Consider the following 15,289-nt stretch of genomic DNA (forward strand, 5'->3'; position numbering starts at 1 on the left):
AAGATTTGGGTGAATTTCAAGAAAATGATAGGCAGATGAAATATTATTCATGAATCTGTGGGGAACTGGGCAGATTTTCATGTTGATGCAAAGTGAGCATGAGAGACAGTAGATGGGACATGACCCACATTTGGCCATATCATTGTGAAATTTAAGACCACCAAAGATGAAGATCCTAAGGGCTTGATAGAGAAAAATAAATTGCTCCAAAGTATAAGAATCGATTTTTTTTGTGTGTGTGTGTGTGCGTGTGTGTGTGACCCTTGCCGGTGGCCGGGGAACGAACCGGCACTGCAGAAGCTGTGGACAGCCTCGCAGCCCAGCGCTCAACCGCTGCGCCACCAGGGGAGGCCCAAGAATCCGATTTATATCACAATTCTCATTAGCAACATTAGATGCTAAATGGCAATAAATCCAAACTTTTAAACTTCTGAAGGAACTGGTTTCTGTATTCCAACTATGATTGAAGAATGTTAGAATTCTGAAAATTTGCTTTCCATATATCCATTCTGAAAATAATTACCTGTAGATTTACTCTGTGCAATTCCCATACGGGATCTTCTTAACTAAATGTTTAGACTGAAAAGACCTAGCCAAGTCATATTTGGCCACAGATACACCCAGGAGAGAGAACTGGAAACACAGCATCCAGCTAGGGTAGCGCTGGCGTTTTTCTTTAGTGGGAGTCCTTGCAGCAGCCTACTCAACTCCACAGGACCTGTTCCTGCTGGAATGCAGGTGACAGCTCAGGTGAGAGTGTACAAGACTCACCTGAGCAGGTGTGGTACCATTCTGGTTTAGAAGCCTCACATTCCAAATCAATATTTCTTATAATAGTTCCATAAACAAAGATTCCAAATTTTTACAAAGGACATGCCTAACCATAAAAAATTAGTATGCTCAGGAAAATACTAAGCTTTAGTTTCCAATCAGATAGTCTTCCCGGGCCAGATGAAATTTACCAATCAGGAAAAACTGTTATCATTAAGTAATATTGCCTAAAAACACTTGACATTCCATTTCTATCAGGTTTTCAGGGGCATAGACTGGAAAGGGAACTGGACCCAAAGCCAGTATTTTCTGCAAAGAAAATATTTTTGTTAATCCTTTAACCCACGTTCTACAAAGGGAAAGGGAAATTCAAGAAAACAGTGGAGCCAACCTGGATAGGAAAGAAAAAGAGATTTTAGGATCACAGCTGTAGAGTAGGCCAAGGAAGCAGTCTGTTCAAAATTAACTAATGAAACAACAGTATGCCTGAGAAACTTCTGTAACAGGAAAAGGAAGCAATTAGGAACTCCAGGAAAACAAAAGTTGGTTAATATGAAGCTATTTATTATTTAATAAATAATTCTGAAAACTTGTAAGAAAAATCTCATCTGTTGGATCTGACCACAACACAGTTCTTCAAAGAAAGACATAAGTTTAGTCACATAAAATAATTATTTCCCTCACTATAAATCCAATGAATTACTACATCTGTAATGAACAATGTTTATATAATCATAATGTGAGTTCCTACTGGTTTTTCTCTTTTCAGGATCAATTTATAGCTAACACATAGAAGATTAAAATATAAGTTACAGACCAGGAAATAAATATTAAAATCTACAATGTGGATGTGGTGGGACAGCTAAAAGAAGATGGGAAGTAGAGAGAGGAGAGACTGAGGGAAGTGTATGGGTAGTAATTTCTTCATTAACATAATAAGGAGTCAAGAAATACTGTCCATAATTGTGGAATGAAAAGTAGAGGTTTAAGTATATTGTTTAATTTTAAAAGGTAAGTAATAACAGACCTGAAAAGAAAAACATAACAAAAAATGAGGAGCAGTTAAGTGAGCTAAATTCCTCATTTTTTTATAGTAAGGAAAGCTGATAAGTTAATAGAGCTATAATTACACTGGCAAAATTGTGATAACAAAAAAAATACTGTCAAAAATGGTTACTTTTGAGGAATGGAACAGAATGTGGGAAGGGAAAATTTTATTTTCCACTTGTAAATTGTTAAATTTTTCCTGTGCATGTTCCAGTTTTTAAATAATAAATGTTATTTATATGATAAATAATATGATGTTAAGTACCTTACTGTATTGACACAGACCAAGGATTTGCCAAGGCAGAGAACAGTAAAGAAATGAGTAGATAGTGAAATATTCTGAAATAGGCTATAGGGTACAGGATTAGAGTATGTGAAAAAAGAGGGATCAAAAGTAGTTTAATAAAATCAGTCCATTCATTTTGACAACATGGATAAACCTTGAGGACCTTAGGCTAAGTGAAGTAAGTTAGACAGAGAAAGATAAATACTATATGAATTTACTTGTATCTACATACAAGTAATTTAAAGAAACTCATAGAACAGACTGGTGGTTAGCAGGAGTGGTGGGTGGGGGAAATGAGTGAAGGTAGCTTCTGCAAGATATAAACTTCTAGTTATTAAGTCCTGGGTATATATGTATAATATATGACTATAGTTAGCAATACTGCACTGTATATTTGAAAGTTATTAAACAAATAGCTCTTGAAAGTTCTTATCACAAAAAAATATTCTGAGATAATAGATATGTTAACTTATTATGGTAATCTTTTCACAATATATACATATATGTCACACACCCTCAACTTACACAATGTTGTAAGATCGCTGTATCTTAGTAAAGATGGGGAGGGGTATCAGTCATTACAAAAAAGGGTTACCTTGTGATAGAAAATGAGGCTTCATCCTAAAAGCAAGACAAGAGAAGTTCCTAGTACTAAACATAGAGCTTCCATATGACCCAGCAATTCCACTCCTAGGTATTTACCCAAAGGACACAGAAACATCCATTCCAAAGAACACCTGCACCCCTATGTTTATAGCAGCACTGTTTACAATAGCTAAGCTTTGGAAACAACCCAAATGCCAAAAATAGATGACTGGATCAAGAAGATGTGGTACATATATACCATGGAATATTACTCAGCATTCAAAAAAGATAAACACATGCAATTTGCTGCAACATGGATGGCGCTGGAAGGGATCATGCTCAGCGAAATAAGCCAGAAAGAAAAAGAAAAATACCGGATGGTCTCACTCATAGCAGGAATCTAGAAAACTTAAATAATGGACCAGGAAAATGAAAAACTATAAGAAAGTGAAAATCAAAATCAACAAAAAACTATGAACCAGAGACACTTTTAGGGGGGCGGGGGCGGGAGGGGAGGGATTGGGGTCAGAATGGGGGGCGGCAATTGTATGGGGAATATAACAATAAAATTTATAAAAAAAAAAAAAAAAATAAAATTCCAAACACATCTTTAAAAAAAAAAAAAAAAAAAAAAAAGAGAAGTTCCTAGTAGAGCAGAAAGCACTTAGGAAAGCAATAAAGGAAGATATCCCACCCCAGGAACAAAGGGAATTAACAGGAAGATACTGGAGAATCTCATTCTCTAGGTATTTTTCAGAGGACAGCAAAAATCTGTCCTCTGATTTCCTGACTAGGTAGAATGCTATCGAGAGGCAGGCCTATGAACTTTGAAGATCCTATAGAATTTCATTTATAACATGACTCATACTTTATTTCAATAAAAATAGTCTGTAATCCTTGCAGCTAACAGAATCTTTTCTTGAGGACTGATCTGGAGTTTATTAGTTAAAAAAGAAAATAAAGGCTTTCTTCACTTATTACCTGTCTATCTTTTATTATACTTCAAAATACCTAACTCAAAAATGGGAGGCACAATAGATTTAAATTACACTTACACACACATAAAAGCATCACCTTTGGTTCTCAGAAGGCTAATAGGCACTTGCATTCTTGCTACATCTCTTATTCTTTCTTTCTTTCTTTATTACTGATTAGAATCTAAGTGGTAATACACAAAGTCAAAAACATATTATTTAAATCCACCAAGTAAATGAAAAATAAAGAGGAAAAAAGATGTTGATGACTCAACAGAAAGCTACTGGTAGAGGGTCTAGTGAGTGAATGGAGATTTGAATCAGGAAAAAAAAACATTTAAGTAAACATAAAATCATGGTATATACCATGTCAGTAATTAGTCAATCAGTTGTTGACAACTCACACTGTTAAAAACTCACACTGTATAACACCTTCAAAGAGGGGAAACATAAAGAAAGATGAGAATCCAATTTATAATACATAAACTGACAGAAGAGATGAGTGATGGTAACAGTAAGATGTGTAAGACATGATAAGCTTAGAGGAAGCACAGGGTCCAGCCTGTGAGCTGTATGTTCGAAAGGCAATGACTCTGGAGAGACAAAGAGGCAGTTGTTCATGGGCCCTGAAGGCCTTACTATTGTATAAAAAACTTGGAAATAAGTTAACCACTTCATTTCCCATTTTCATCACTAGGTTGTTTTTGCCCCTTGTTAGTAATGCTTTGGGTACTAGGAGGTGATGCAGTACAGTGGTAAGAACCCTTCATTTGTGCTTTTTTAAAATGAGGGCCAATATCCCACAAGGTGTTTTATATTCAAGATAAAAAAAAAAAAAAGCAGTGGAATCCAGTTACTAAATAATTTCTAGTCTTCCCAATCTATGGCAGCGATGGCTACAATAGCTATAAGATTTTGCTCCACTGAAGTAGCTTCCCAGCTAGTAACTGACTACAGTAGAGTTTCCCAGCCCTACCAGCATCTGGTGCAGCAATGCAACTAGTTTTCCCCAGTGAAATGTGACTGGAAGGGATGTTCATATACTCAGTCCAAGGCTGTTCAGAATCTGCTCTACCTTCCCTCAATCCTTTCCCCTTTTTCCAGCTAAATACCACTGATGTTGCCAAGGCATTGGATGATGGCAGAACTACAAGAAAAAGACACCCGGATTCCTCAAACACCTGTGAAGAAGAGCCATTTGACAACTAGGGACATCTTACATGACTGAGAGATAAACTACTGTGTTAAACCAGTGAAATATCAAAGCCATTATTTCTTACAATAGCAGTTGCTACCAATATAAACCTGCTATGAGATAATTACAATAGTGAGGGGTTTAGGCATTGCCTCAAACAAGCCATAATTAATGCTATTAACATACTGTGGCCCAAATAACTTCATGGGAAAATGCTAAACATCACTAGTCATCAGGTAAATGTAAATCAAAACGACAATCAGGAGCTATTTCACTCCTATTTAGGAAGGCTACAAACAAAAAGATAAGCAAGAACAAGAATGTGGAAAATTTGAACCCCTCATGTTATTGGTGGGTGTGCAAAATGGTGAGGCTGCTGTGGAAAAGACTGTTAGTTCCTCAAAAACTTAAGCATGGAGTTACCATAGGACCCAGTAATTCTATTCCTAGAATATACCCAAGAGAATTGAAAAAATAAGTTTATACAAAAATATGTATAGGAATGTTCACAGCAACAATAGTCATGATAGCCAAAAAGCAGAAACAATTCAAATATTCAATTGACAAACAAGAAACAAAACAATCTCCATATGATGGAATTATTATTCAGTCATAAAAAGGAACGAAGTGCCAACACATGCTATTACATGAATGAACCTTGAAAACATTATACTAAGTGAAAATGCCAGGAACATGATTTCATTTAAGTGAAATGTCAAAAATATGCAAATTAACAGAGACAGAAAGTAGATTACTGAGTGCTGGGGGATTGGAGAGAAATGGGAGGACTGCTAATGGGCAGGTTTACTTTTGGAGTGGTGAAAATGTTCTGGAACATTATATAGTAGTGATAATTGCACAATTCTGCATGAATATAACAAAACTGAGGAATTGTAGAATTTTTAAAAGGGTGAAATTTATAGAATGTGAATCATATTTCAGTTAAAAAGAGAAAAATCTCAGCTATTTGCTTTAACTTGCTGCCCAGAGAATCTGGCTCTGCACATTAGGGTACTCAGCTCTTTTTAGCTAATGACTGGGGAAGGGTATGAAGGAACCTTCTAGCCTGCTAGAAATGTGCTAATTTTTAACTGAGTGGTAGTTATATTGGTATACACACATGTGAACAGTCATTCTAGGCATGATTCAAAGTCAGTCAGAACCTTCAGAGTTCTTCCTCCTGGCTTTCCCCACAACCAGGTGAGCTTAAACAGAGCCCCTAAGCCATATACACAGAATAGTTCTGTTTGCATATGGAGTACCTAAGGCACAGATTTCCTTAGTTTAGGTACCAGTGTAACATGGAGATAAGATAAATATTTAAAGGTAATCCTGAGAATTAGATGAAGGTGGGAAATAGGACAGAGCCTCATAACAACTTCTAAAATATATACTGCATCATCAAAATTCTCTAAGAAAGAAAAGAACTCCTGAAGGGATACTGTGGGATAAATGGGGAGGACCTGAGAGAGGACTGTATATGGAAAGCATTTTTCTTTTCTCTGCTTAGGTATATACCATTTTCAGAAATCAAGTTCAAGCCACAAGATAAAGAAAGCTTGTCTGGCTACATCTAATTACTTCACAGTCAAAATGGAAGGATCGTCAGAATGTTTCCAACTTCCAAATAAGAATACAATGAGGTGATTCCATGAATCTTCATTGGAACCTTCCAAATTTACTGGCAATATAGCTTAAATTGGAATAAATTCTTAAAAGGATGTAACTTACTTGCAGGAGACTTTAGTTCTATCGGCCACCATGGTCCACTGCTGCTGGTTGGTGGAAACTTCAATGTAGTAACTATAGCTTCGATCATCACAGTCCCAAAGCAATAACCTGAAGAAAGGAAAAATATTAGAATATGATAAATGTCCTGACTGACTGTTTCCTTAAGCTCTAGGTACATGGAATTCTGTCTTCTTGGTTCTTCCTTCCTGCCTTCTTGGACCTACCACAATTTCAGGACTGGTGAGAGAAAGTGTATCCCCAAGAAAATTATGAAGGGAGAAGGTGGTGTCCATGCACAGTGAGAAGCTTGTGTCTTTAGAAATTTATTTCATAAGTCACCCAATCTCAGGCAGCCTTTGTCCCCCAAATGGCAAAATTCTTCAAATTGGCTTATCAGGGAAACAATGACAACACACCCTCCTTCCTGATTCTACCAGCTCTCATCTCCAGTTGGTTGGGATGAACAAAGAAAATGTCCCTGGGACCACTGTTCATGGGGAAATTTGTGCTTTCTAATTGGTGGTAACTAGTATGCCCCAAAGGCTTCACATTATGAAGTTGTAGGTTCCTTCTCATTTTTATCAGACTTATTACATAGCTTTGGTAAGATTATCTGTTTTGGAGGCAAACATAATCACTCTAAATGTTTGTTATTATTTAGAAATTTATTACTTGGTCATATTCTTGTTAGTCCTCCTCTCTCCCTTTTAGCGCAGACAGAACCCAAGCATGACTATATGATTCCATTTAAAAGAGACAAAATGTACTTATGGTGGCAGGAATTAGAAGAGTGCTCACCTTTTCTGGGAATGGATATGAAGGACCCTTCTAGGATGCTGGAAATGTGCAAATTTTGATCTGAGTTGTAGCTATATTGAGCTATACATGAAATATTTATATACTGTACATTAATTCAATTTAAAAAATAGAATTAAAAAATAATCTAAGTGTTACAGCATGGAACAGTACAGTCAGCATTTTGCTTCTGATAGTGCCACAGCAGCGAGGACACTGTTTCCCACGACTTCAGACACAAAATTCCTTCTCATATATGATATTTATCGCATTGCTTTATAGTTGGTCATGCACCTTTGCCCCCTCCACCAAGCAGGATAGATAGTGAGCTCTCTGAAGGCAGGGCCCATATCTTATTGTTTTTTCTATACCCAGTTCTTGGCACAGTACTTCACACAAAGTCTACATTCATGAATGCTAAGAAATTAATATTATTTGTGACATCAACAATTATTATCATAATGGCCAACTCTTCCTTAATGTTTATAGTGTACCAGTTCCTATATAATTTAATCTTACTAAATCCTTCCAAATATCCTCTTAACATGCATTATTATTCTCATGAAATTATAGATGGTGAAAATGAAGTTGAAGGTTGTTAAGAAACTTGTCTAAACTTAAACAGCGAGTGGGGCCACAGGGCTCCAACCTGGCGTCCTGACCCAAGCAAGGCCTATTTCTCTAATTCCTCTGCCAAACGTTTCCTTTACTCCCAGTTCATGACTGGGAGTCATGGGAAAAAAGGGAATGAGCCATCTTTCCCTTTAGTGTCCTTAAGTTGCACTTACTGATAATTTGCAAGCACAAACTATTACTCTATCAGAGTAGTTCATGCAATTTCTGCTTAAGTTTGCAACCATAATCAATGAAAATTCTTTGTACACGCTCAGGTTAGTTTATAGGTTACTGTCACAGGTAAAGCTGGTATTGAGGACTGCAAATGCCACTGTGCTCCCCTTCCCCTTTGTTCTTTGATCCTTGTTTTCAACTCTAATTCTATTTGCTATTAATTACTAAATCCATACTACTTAATATTTCATCATTTAAGGAGAGACAATTGTTAAAGTATTTTGGAAAGCATAAACCTACTGATTCCCTTTAATTCATCTGAGAATTTAATTTCTCCAAGTATCCTGCATGAGACAGGATTCCACCCTATTGTTTTTTTAGAGTCCAATAATTCTACTCCTAGACCATGCCAGCCTGCCTGATAAGAAAGTGAATCATTTCCTTCATTAGTCATTTTCTCAAATAGTATTCTATCTCTCAGCATTTTTATGCAGTTAGCCTATGTTCATTTACATTTATTTTGACTAACTTTTAAAAGTGTAATTTTGCATCTATGTTTACCTGGCTTTCAGACTGATCACAGGCCTTTTAGAAAGATCTAGAACCATTCTCTTTTAAAAATTCTATTTTAAACATCTGGGTTCTGTTCATAGTATATGTTCCATATATATTCTGGGTAGAAATCTTATATAACTCTGCCAGAGGAAATTAAAACCAGGATAAAAATTCCAATTAATTAATCATTTTCTTTATGTAACAGTCCTGGTAATATGTTATTTAGGAGACACTGCTGGGGCTATTTCCCCAATGGGATTTTGTATTATTTATGCAGATCCATGTTTATCATAATCCCTATCCTTCTGGATAATCACAGTATCCAAATGAAAATCATCTAGTCCTTTTGGGATAGAATCTAACCAGATCATAAAATTATTTCATGGGAGAAGACTGCCCTGAAGATATGGGTATGGAGGAGATAAACAAGGAAGGCCAATTACAGGTAAATACCATAAATGTAGAGGTTCTTGGAGTGATGGCATACTAAAGTTATGCATATTGTGCCCTATCATTTACCCTATAAAGTCTTTCAATTTGTCTCAAGGTAAATTATTATTTAAAATAATGATCACCTGTAATTCCAGTATTTTTATAGACTTATGCAGATGCGGCAAATAGTTTGTAATTTGCTACTTTTGCTTATTTATTATGAATACATTTTTTGGGTATGGTCAAACATTTTTCCTCACCATATATACTGGCTTCATAGAATTTCTTACGGATATTCCTTAATTTACTTATTAATCAGTAAATTGAATACCTAAGTAGTTAAACATGTACTGTTTGAAAACTCTGTGCTAAACATTTAGTTAAAGCTATGACTTTGATAAGTTTCTATGGGTGAAATTCCTTCTCTAAGGAGCAGGGCATGTAAACATTTGAGGTAGTGCTATGTTACACAAAATAGCTGCATATGCTTCTCCCTCAAACAAAAGTCTGTATCAATTTATACTCACACTACCAGCAGTATAAAATAAATGCCCATTTCTGTGCATCATCACTAATATTGTGTCTTACTTTTAAAAATACCAACAATTTGACAAGAAATATAACACATTAATTTTCAGCTTTTTATTATCATCGAACAGTTTATCCATTTTCTACTTACATTAATTCTTTCATTAATGACTTACAAGATGCCCTCTATATTTAAAGGATATTAATACACTGCCTATCAGAGTTTGCATGCTGAAGAAATTAATTTTTATTACCCCAGTCTATCGATCTTTACCTCCATAATTTCTCCTGGCCTAAATTCTTTTTCCTGAATAGCAGCCAAGAGAACATACTGGGTGAGACATCTTCTCTCTATTCCTTTATTAAGAGTCCCCAGGGACTGGAAATGTGGGGTCATGGTGACTCCTGACTGGAAAAGGGACACTGATGGATTTCAGGTTATCTCACCTTTGGAGATTTTAAGAGAGATTCTAATTCATGTGCCAGGATGCCTATTTGGTTGAAAATTAGACTCAGCCAGGAGTGAACATCCCTTTGTTGATTCAAGTGTAAAAAAGTAAGCACAACTTAAGGACACTAAAGGGAAAGATGGCTCATTCCCTTTCTTCCCATGGAGAGGAATTTTGCTCTAACAAGGCACAACTGAAAGGTCCACCAACTCCCTTCACTTCATTCTCTGCTGACAAAGTCTGTTCCTATGTCTTCTTTTTTCCCCCTCAACAACACAGAGATATTTCCACCTTGTAATCTGCCTGGGAATATGAGCTTGCCCAGGACACACACACTCCCTCTGACTTTACCTGTGGGAAGCTCCTTAGACACAACCCCCATATCGACATACCTTTACCCATACATCACAAGCTGTTTTTAAAAGAGGCTGACTAAAGCCAGCCGCTGGCCAAGATCTATTAATGCAGATTGGATCTGTGTGTTTAGCTGGTGCTACAAACTCCTGGATCTAACGAGCACTGCATGAAATGCCTGGTGATAGTAAATGTTGTCTCTTCTACCTTCTCTTATTCTCATTGTGGAGTTTCCCTTAAAAGCAGTGAAGTGCTGGACTTTTTAAAAAATTGATTAGCAGATGTGATTTTGCTTACATCTTCCATAAATGATCTGGCTGGCTGCATACCATTGATTACTGGGGTTCAGTTTACAGCAACTAATTGCTCTCCTTGCTGGTGTTTTGATATAAAATTCAATAGCGAATATGTTTTCAAAACTCTTGTCTTTGCGGCTTGAGTCAGAAGTAACTTGAGGCGAACCCAGTGGACTGAGTTTTCCCTTCCTTAAAATAATTGCTCTCTCATCAGTCTGTGAGGAAAGTTTCTAAATTGTAGCATTCTAATTGGAAAGTCTGCATTATGCATGCGATGACAAACTATGTTGTGCTGAATGGCATTTTTTTCGTTCCTTTCTTAAGGGATTAGTTCTGTGCCACATTGTGAACAATGGCTGAGGTTTCACAGTTTAGATAAACAGCTTCTCCACTGAACTGGTGTCTTCAGACAGGAGCAAGTGTGTGTTCTGGTTCTACCTGACCATGTTCATGGGAGACTCCATGACTCGGAGGGGAATTTTCTCATTTTGGTGATAACAGACAATAGAGGAAAGGTCAACTGCCAGGATATTAGTAGTGTAATTATAATTTAGGTACCAAACTCATTCTACTCTCTTACCAAAATCAAAGATATTTTGGATCTCAAATATTTGTACTAAAGAAGAAAAGAATTTGTACAGATTATTCTGTTTTTTGTTAAAGACATTCAGAAGTTAAGTTCTTCAAAAATAATCATCTTCATTCAACAGTACAACAAATATTTACAGAGGATGACTAATTACATTAGGCAAGTCACTTAATTTACTTGTGCTTTAGTTTCATCCTGCGTAAAAGTAAAGGTCTAAGATTTGGTGGTTTTTCAGGCTTCTTGCAGTTCTAACACTTTATGATTCTCTGCCATAGTATTTGCAGCAGAGGATTTGGGCATATCTGCATGTTACGCAGTAACTCCTGTTTTTGTGAACTGTTTGTGGCCCAACCTTGAGGTGGACACATCAGGGGTGAGGGTCCTGACCTTGCTTTGTAGACCTGATTACATTCTAGGCAAACCCATACTGCACCAATCAGATTTTCCTCTTTTCAGAAATTTAGAATTATATGACAGTCTAGCTTAACTGGCCCTGCTCACTTAAAACAAGATGATGAAAACGCAGGCATCTCGGTGACCTTGTTTCATCTGAAGCACAATCAGCAGAGAAAGTCATTTGTGTGGAGAAGCAAAGAAGACAGATGGGTGTCCAGAGAAAGGTGTCTGGGCTTCTGGCGGGATTCCAATATCTGATTTTAGTCCCTATGAGGACCAAGTTTCACTTAGGTTCCAGGCAAAGTCTCCATTCTTTTCAATGAAGTCACCATGTATGACTTAAGCTATCTTTGCCTGATTTCTGCAGCTTGGAACCAAAAGGCTTTAAGATAAGCTCTCAGCAGAAGCATGAGACAGAACAGGTCCCCAACAAAGAGTAAATGTCCTGATGATGACCTTGACCATGATGATATGCTGGCTACAGGGCCAGAGAGACAAGGAGGTGAGAAACAAGAATGAGGAAGAAGCTTAATTTCCTTTCATATGTTCCATTCAAGTATGAAAGAAGAGTCCTTGTGGAAGCTGAGAGAGGCAGGAATGCGGGGTGGGGCGGAAAGGTAAGCAGGTTTTGGAATAGGTTTTAGGGGGCCAACTGAGCTGCAGGGAGGGGGCCTGGCAAAGATGGAAAATCAGTGTAGTCTCTAACTCTATTCAGCAGCAGCACTGCAGAGTAGAAGAGAAGAAAGTAGGGTTGACAGTGGCAAGGATACAATGCAGGCTTGTGAAATGAAGGGCCAGGAAGAGTATTTACCACTTTAAGGCTGCTGAGGAGTTAAGTGGGGGCTGACTCATGTCCAGAACAAGGAGGGTCTGGAGCAAAAGAACAGATGCAATAAACAGACATGAGGTGAGGGAGAAAGGTTGAGAAGTTGTGGCCACAAAGGGAAATATAAGTGCTTTCACCTCATTCAGAAGAGTCCAGTTTTCATTCTTCTAAATGAGAAGCAGAAAGACAAACACCATGTTAGAAACTCCATTCTAATCTCTGCTACTGAGAGGCAGGAGGAGCCTAAAGCTTGGGAGGAACAACTTGACAGGTAAGAAACTGGGATTTCCTTGAAGATGAGAAGGATCTTCACTGTGGGCCGTCACAGGGTGCAACCACGTAGCTTCTTCCTCAGATGGGGAACAAGATCGTGCTGAGAAGAGCTATGAACACTGCAAGACGCAAATGAGACTCACAGCAGGAGACTGGATCCAAGTAACAGTGTTTTATCAGAAGCTGTGGGGAGGACCAAGTGGTTGCCCGCCGATCCAGATCCTGGCCATAAGAACTCCTGAGAACAGCAACCAGGGGGACCCTGCCTCTGAGTGGGCCACAGCCTTTTAGGGCAAAGGGGATAGCAGCCTTTTTCTAACACAGGAGGAGGGAAACACAGACTGCTCACCAGATGGAACGGGATCTTGGGAAACACGTTAAGTCAGGACATCAGAGCGTCTACGTACTACCTGACACTGTTAAATTTCTCACATCTGGAGAGAGGAAGAAATAATGGCACTGGCTAATAATATTCTTTTGCAGATGGTCAGGGAAAAGGCAAGTGCAAACTCTTGGTTGTCTGGCATCTGCAGTTTCTGCATTCAGTCATTGAAATTCCAGAATAAAAATAGTGAGGAGAATGCAAAGTGTACATTTGGGTTTCACCACGTAGGCTGGTTCATTGAGGGGGGAATTAGTGCAGGGGTTCCCTTGTCCATCAAATCTTACATCCTATGCAGTGTAATCCAGGCAAGTCACACAGAGGTACACAGATGTCAATGGAGAACGTGCTAGTAGGATATGGCTCTGTGGATAGTTGGATGGGACAAAACTTGACCGCACTTTGAGATGATACAAAACTGCCAACTTGTAATGGCTAGATGAGACTATCATTTTTCATTCCTTCAACTGATTCAGTTTTAATTTCAAGTTTTAGGTGATAACATAAAAGGTAATAATACCACACTACCAGAGAGCATGGCTGCAGCTGCAATACTCAATAAGCACTAAGGGGGGAATGATGGGGAAACACTCATCATAATCCCACCTCACATTCACACAGACCTCACCAGCTTCAAAATGTTTTTGCATATATTATCACATTTGGGAAAAAACAATTTATAATCAGCACATTTCCTGCTTTTAATGCAAATCTATTTTTCTAAGTTACTTGGTTAATTTTCATACATGAGTTAAACACTGCCCAAGCAATCTTTTACAAATTATTCAATCACTTGGCAAACCCTTTATTAATGAGTAAGTTTTGGCCTAAGCATATGGTCTAGGTTTTATATTGCATAGTTCAATTTGATGGAAATTCTTTTCATTTTATGCTCTCAATGTGACTAGATGAGAAAATTTTGTCTGGGACAAACAGCTCATGAGAAGAAAAGCAGTTTTCTTCTACTTTTCAAGGTGACCCTTTCTAATACAGCCCCGTTCCTATGCAAGATGTTGGCATCAAAAATATTGGGAACTATTTCAAATGGTCTTGTTATATTTTAAAAGGTAAAGTCTCATTATGTTGCAGACCTTTTCGGCAGTGACACACTAAGCAGGTACGCAGCGCTCACAGATCTTTGCCTGTGTTTAAATTTGGTATCATCAATTTCCCTCTCTGCAGCAAGGCCATCTTCCTTGATCTCAGCAGCTTCCTCATCATGACACTTATACACAATCGGTGAGATCAGCCCGATTTGGCTTTCCAGCAGGATGGGAAAAAGATTTGCAAGAGGCAGAAATGGAGAGGTCCTGCCCAGACCACAGGGCTTTGCTCTCTAGGTATCAAGTCCAACCCACTTTTAGCTTCATTTGCTAGGAAGGCTATTAGGGGCTGTGGTGATTTTAAAAGCCAGAAACAGTTTCTTTCATTAACAGTTGAAGGCAATATACATTTGTGTGAGCTTTTCTGTTCCCTGTCCCCAATTCGATGACATTATCAGGAGGGTGAAAAGATGGGACAGGTATGGTAAAGAGCTTAGAGTCCAATAAGTAACTAGGTTAGGGGGTTTTACTTCTTTGATCTTTACTTACATTTATGATTCCTATGGAATAAAATGGCCTCAATATGAGCCTTCAACTAACAGGTAGAAGAGTAAAGTCACCTGGCTCCAGGTTTCCTCTGTAACACTATGCAGTGGCCGCCTTTTCCACTTTGAGACCAAGTCTAATCAGGAGGAACCACTCTGACTGTGCTTCCAGAGCATAGGGACCATGCTTGACTAATGGTCTCCGTATACCTCATGGTCCCCAGCACCACGTCCTGTAGATCATAAGTTCTACTGAGCTGAATTGAACATGGGGAGCAGGACAGGAGAGAATGATGGAAAGAAGACAGGGAACTACAGGTAAATCGCCCCTCTCACAAAACCCAGGGAGCTGATCCCGGTACAGCATCTTTTAATGCTCCATAGACTGAATTATATTTCAATCTGGAAACACCCCCAGTCCTCTACCCCACACATGCCACTTTGGAGA

General features: G+C 38.1%; 1 protein-coding gene across 3 annotated transcripts in view; it reads right to left on the reverse strand.

The window, feature by feature from the left end:
* BTBD9 (BTB domain containing 9) overlaps positions 1 to 15,289 on the reverse strand; it is a 415,773-nt gene that overhangs the window by 89,313 nt on the left and 311,171 nt on the right. For all 3 annotated transcript variants that reach the window (XM_054698756.1, XM_054698757.1, XM_054698758.1), the window contains exon 9: positions 6,590 to 6,697. In XM_054698756.1, coding sequence (XP_054554731.1) covers positions 6,590 to 6,697 — 108 coding nt within the window. The remainder of the gene's footprint in view (positions 1 to 6,589; positions 6,698 to 15,289) is intronic.

This window comes from Talpa occidentalis, unplaced genomic scaffold, assembly GCF_014898055.3.
Source record: "Talpa occidentalis isolate TD23 unplaced genomic scaffold, MPIMG_talOcc4v2.1 talOcc4.2, whole genome shotgun sequence".
Taxonomy (NCBI): domain Eukaryota; kingdom Metazoa; phylum Chordata; class Mammalia; order Eulipotyphla; family Talpidae; genus Talpa; species Talpa occidentalis.